Source organism: Petaurus breviceps, unplaced genomic scaffold (assembly GCF_028583685.1).
Source record: "Petaurus breviceps papuanus isolate PSGF00001 unplaced genomic scaffold, PetGlider_PUasm1.0 99, whole genome shotgun sequence".
NCBI lineage: Eukaryota > Metazoa > Chordata > Mammalia > Diprotodontia > Petauridae > Petaurus > Petaurus breviceps.
In genome coordinates this window covers 99,589-103,878 of record NW_027187465.1, presented here as the reverse complement: position 1 = coordinate 103,878, position 4,290 = coordinate 99,589, and the positions used below count along the sequence as shown (strand labels likewise).

Sequence of the window (4,290 nt, the reverse complement as noted above, 5' to 3'; positions counted from 1 at the left end):
CTCCCCTAACAGGGAGCAGGGGGGCAGGTGTGCTGGCCGGGCCAGGCCCCCCCTAACAGGGGGCAGGGGGGCAGGTGTGCTGGCCGGGCCAGGCTCCCCTAACAGTGGGCAGGGGGCTTGTCCAGCTCAGCTTTGAATACCCCCTTGGCCATTCAGCTCAAGGAAAGTGACAACAGCTGGTGTATTGGCTCCCTGGGCCTTAGTCAAACTTTTTTTTGAGAACTAGCCGAAGAAAGGGGGTATATCCAGGAAGAGCTTTGGGGCTCAGGGTCTAGGCCAGAGCCCCCTCCTGGCAGATCAGCAGGTCTTCAGGACCATTCTGAGCCTACATGCAGGCCTGAGTCAGACTGGCCATCGGGTAGCCAAGAGTACAAAGGATTGGTCTAAATGGTCTATAATGTTCCTTTTCGCTCCAGCTCTTGTGTCCTGTGGGTGCAGGAAAGCCACTGGGGCAGCCCATGGTTAGCCCATTGACAGGGCTCTGACCACAAAGGCAGTGTTGGGACTGGTCTCTCAAAGCAGGCAGAAGGAGCCTTGGCATCCATGGTACTCTCAGGTTGCGGCAGACACTAGCTGCAGGACCTTGGGTTCCAGTGTGCTTCCACCTTCTGGTGGCTTTCATTGCATCTAATTACCTTCACTTCTGGGGTTCTCTGATTTCTCTCTGCCTCCCTGGGGGCTGCAGGGGAGACTGGCCTTGGAGACGGGCCTGCATGCCCACCAGATCTATAACTGGTTTGCCAATTACCGCCGGCGTCAGAGATCGTCCCTCCAGAGACAACCAAAGTTCCAGGCTTTTCCCCACGCTGAGGAGTCTGCCCCAGAAGCCCAGCCTTGGCTGGACCCCGGACCTTGCAGCCTTCAGCCCCAAGGTGGGTCTCCTCTTGTTTCCAGATGTGGGGGAAGATGAAGGAACTCCTGTCAGCTGAGAGATGCAGAGAGAGTTCCTGTCTCCTCCCTGGTCCTGTCCTGGAGGGCTGGGGATGGAGAATGTGGTGCAGGCCCCTCCCAAGCCAAAAGGCTGCTGGCTGGACAGGGAGTTCATGGGCTTTCCTCTTTCCTGAGAAGGTCCTAGCCTCATGAGGGGGCTTCAGAAACCATCTAATCTAACTCCACCCCCCATGTTACAAATAAAGAAACTAAGGCCCAGAGCCAGGAAGACCTGAGTTCAAATCCTGCCTCAGACATTTGGAAGCTAACTGTGTAACCCTTCACTGCTCTCAGACTCAGTAAAATGGGGGATAACATGGTTCCTACACCCCAGGATTGTTGAGAGCTTCAAATAAGGTATCATGTGTAAGGTGGTTTCCAGACCTAGAAAGTGCTGTTATCTCACTTGATGTCCAGGACAGCCTTATGAGCTCAGTACGACTGGGATCATTCCCATTTTACAGAAGGGGAAACTGAGGCTGTGCAAAGTTGGTTTGTCCACAGTCACACAGCTCCAACACATTGTCACTCACAATGGTGGGGCCCAGAGCTCTTTCTGCTCAGGGATGCCGAAGAGCCCCTGACCCCTCTAACCCCATCCCCTTGGGCTTTGCCTTCTCTGCTTTCAGCTGGATTCCAGGGAGACGTTCACCTGGGGCCTCCCGAGGCCCCCCTGGGTCCTTGTGAGCTGGCATGGGAGCCGCCCATGCTGGGTCTGAGGTGCCCTCCGGAGGAGGGGATGGCCAAGCTGCTGGATGCCAGGTAAGGTCGGCAGGATCCCAGTGCAGCCCTTGGGTAAGCTTCTCCCTCCTCCCCATGTATGCGAGGCCTACCTGGTCTCTGGGACAGGTGTTTGGGGACCTGGCCCAGATGGGCTCGGCTCTTGAGGAGCTCCCTATCCAATGGGAAATAAGACAGTTCCACAAAAGGTAGAGATTGTGTGGAGGGAAATATAATCCTCACTTATGGAGGCTACATGACCTGACCTGGCCTTGAAGGATGAGACTGTGAAAGGCAGGGATGAGAATGAAGGAACCTCTACCAGGCATCAGGGCTGGTTGGACCTAAAGCCGGAGCCTCAGAGGACAGAAGCTTTGAGGAGTGCAGTCTGGCCAGAATGCAGTGGCCATGAAAGAGGGAGGTGGGAGCTAAAGCAAGATCAGGGAGGGCCTGGGATGTTCCTTAGGAGCAGCATTCCATGCCATTCACATTCTGGTTTGTCCAGTCATCCCCAATGGGTAGGCACCCCTTTCTCTGGCTCTTAAGAGAAGCTGCCAGGCCTTGTGTGATGTGATCTCTTGCTCTTTGGTACCCAAATCCCTTCTTTCTGGTGGCTTACAGCATTTTTTCTTTGAGTGGAAACTCTGGATTTTGACTCTGATGTTCCTGGGGGTTTTCACTGTGAGCTGAGCAGTAGATCCTTTCCCTCTTCACTTTGCTCTTAGATTCTAACAGATGTTTTTCTTAATTCTGGTTTTCAGAGAGTCCAGGGATTCTCAAGTTACCTCTCCTTGACCTGCTTTCCACTTCAGTTTATTTTTAAAGCCTCAGGTTACATGGTCTGTATTTTCAGTCCTTTGATTTAGTTCTAATGTTTCTTGCTGCCTCATGCAATAGTTAATTTCTGCTTGGTCAGTTGTTTTCCAAGATCGCCTTTCCTTCCCTGCCTGTCACAGCCTAAGTTCATCTCTGTCTGACACCAGCACCATGTGCTCTAAAGTTCTGAGGCTCCATCCCTCAGGAATCTTGGTCAGAGCTCATTCAGAATTCCCATGCTGTGCCCTGGCGGCCTCTTCCACTGCCTGCCCCTGCTTTTGTCTCTATCCCCAGGTTTGTGAGAAGCAACGAGATGCCAGTTGAAAAGCTGGGCCAGGACCCCCAGACCCTCCTGCTGACAGCAGGACCCAGCTTCCCTGGAGAAGGCCCCAGCACTGCCGTCTACCCTCCTGTCTCCGCCAGCAGGCCAGGGGCCATGCTTCCCTCCCTGGCCCCCTGGCCTAAGAGCTTCTTCCTGGGCCCCTATGAGTCACTGCCCGGCCAGGTGCAGGAAACAGTCTATGCCCAAGAGCCAGGGCTCCTGCAGCCCATTCCAGGAGTGTCCCGGGAGCTGACCACCATGGGGTCCCTCTCTGCCTTCTGGGATCCTAGGCCCTCAGGTCAGAGTTCAGCCTCCTCCCTGCCTGTTTCCACTTCTCCCAATTCAGGCCTTCTCTGTGCATGTATTGAGCGCCTTGGAAGTGGGGGGAGCACATCAGCTATGAGTCATAAGATCTTAGGGCTGGAAGGGTGTCTCCTCTAGCCCCATGACCTTACCGGCCCAGGGAGAGCCATCTTGCTATTTCTGGCCTCTGGAACCCCCAAGGAGGAAGGGCCATCGAGATCCTCTGGGCCAGGGGCTCTTTACTTTGTTGGAATCCTGGACCCCTCTCAGGATTGTAGTTTTAAGTACATAATGTCAGGGTGCAGAGGATTACAAAAGAAACGAGTTATTTCTAAAGAAAACATTATCAGCCTTGTTTTTAGAAGTTCATGCCCCCAGGTTAAGCACCCCTCATCTAGTAGAACACCCTCATTTTATTCAGATAGGAAACTGAGGCTGTGAAAGTGAGTGTGATTCAGCCTCAGGGTCTCCTGCCCAGGACTGGCTCTGAGTGAGCCTTGACTGTTGTCATTCAATCATTTCAGTCGTGTCTGACTCTTTATGGCCCCATTTGGGGTTTTCTTGGCAAAAATGCTGGAGCGGTTTTGCCATTCCCTTCTCTGGCTCATTTTACAAATGGGGAAACTGAAGCAGACAGGGTGAAGTGATTTGCTCAGGGTCATACAGCTAATAAGCATCTGAGGCCGGATTTGAACTCAGAAAGATGACTCTCTCTGTGCACTATGAGGCCCTTAGCAGCCAGTTTTTGATAACTTCTGGCCCTTTCCTGCTCTTCCTTCTCAGGAATGCATACCAGGGCTCTCTCCCGGAGTGTGGCCTAGGAAGCCCATCCCCCTAGAGTGAACCATAAAGGAAAGGGCCTTCTGTGGGGAGGGACGGGTCTTCCCTCTACCAGGACAGCTTGCCAGCTATTGAGCACCCAGAACCCTAGACAGTTGTGTGGGGTGTTGAGACCCCAGCATAACCTACCCAGAGTCACATCAGCAGGAAGTGGCAAAGATGGGATGCGAAACCATATTCTAGCATCCTTCCCATCCTGACATCCACTGCTCCAAGACCATTAGCACAGTGTCTGGCACTGTGCCACATTAGAACAGCACCTGACGAACAGGCACTTAATGAATGTCAATGGATTGGTTGGTTTTTGGAAGGGGCCTTAGAACAGGGGATGTCAGATCTGGGAAGGCCTTAGAACAGGG

General features: G+C 53.3%; 1 protein-coding gene across 1 annotated transcript in view; it reads left to right on the top strand.

Annotated features, from left to right (window-relative positions):
* Positions 1-4,290, top strand: part of ANHX (anomalous homeobox) — a 14,796-nt gene that overhangs the window by 2,435 nt on the left and 8,071 nt on the right. The window contains exons 4-6 of the mRNA XM_069081499.1: positions 686-872; positions 1,560-1,692; positions 2,761-3,086. Coding sequence (XP_068937600.1) covers positions 686-872; positions 1,560-1,692; positions 2,761-3,086 — 646 coding nt within the window. The remainder of the gene's footprint in view (positions 1-685; positions 873-1,559; positions 1,693-2,760; positions 3,087-4,290) is intronic.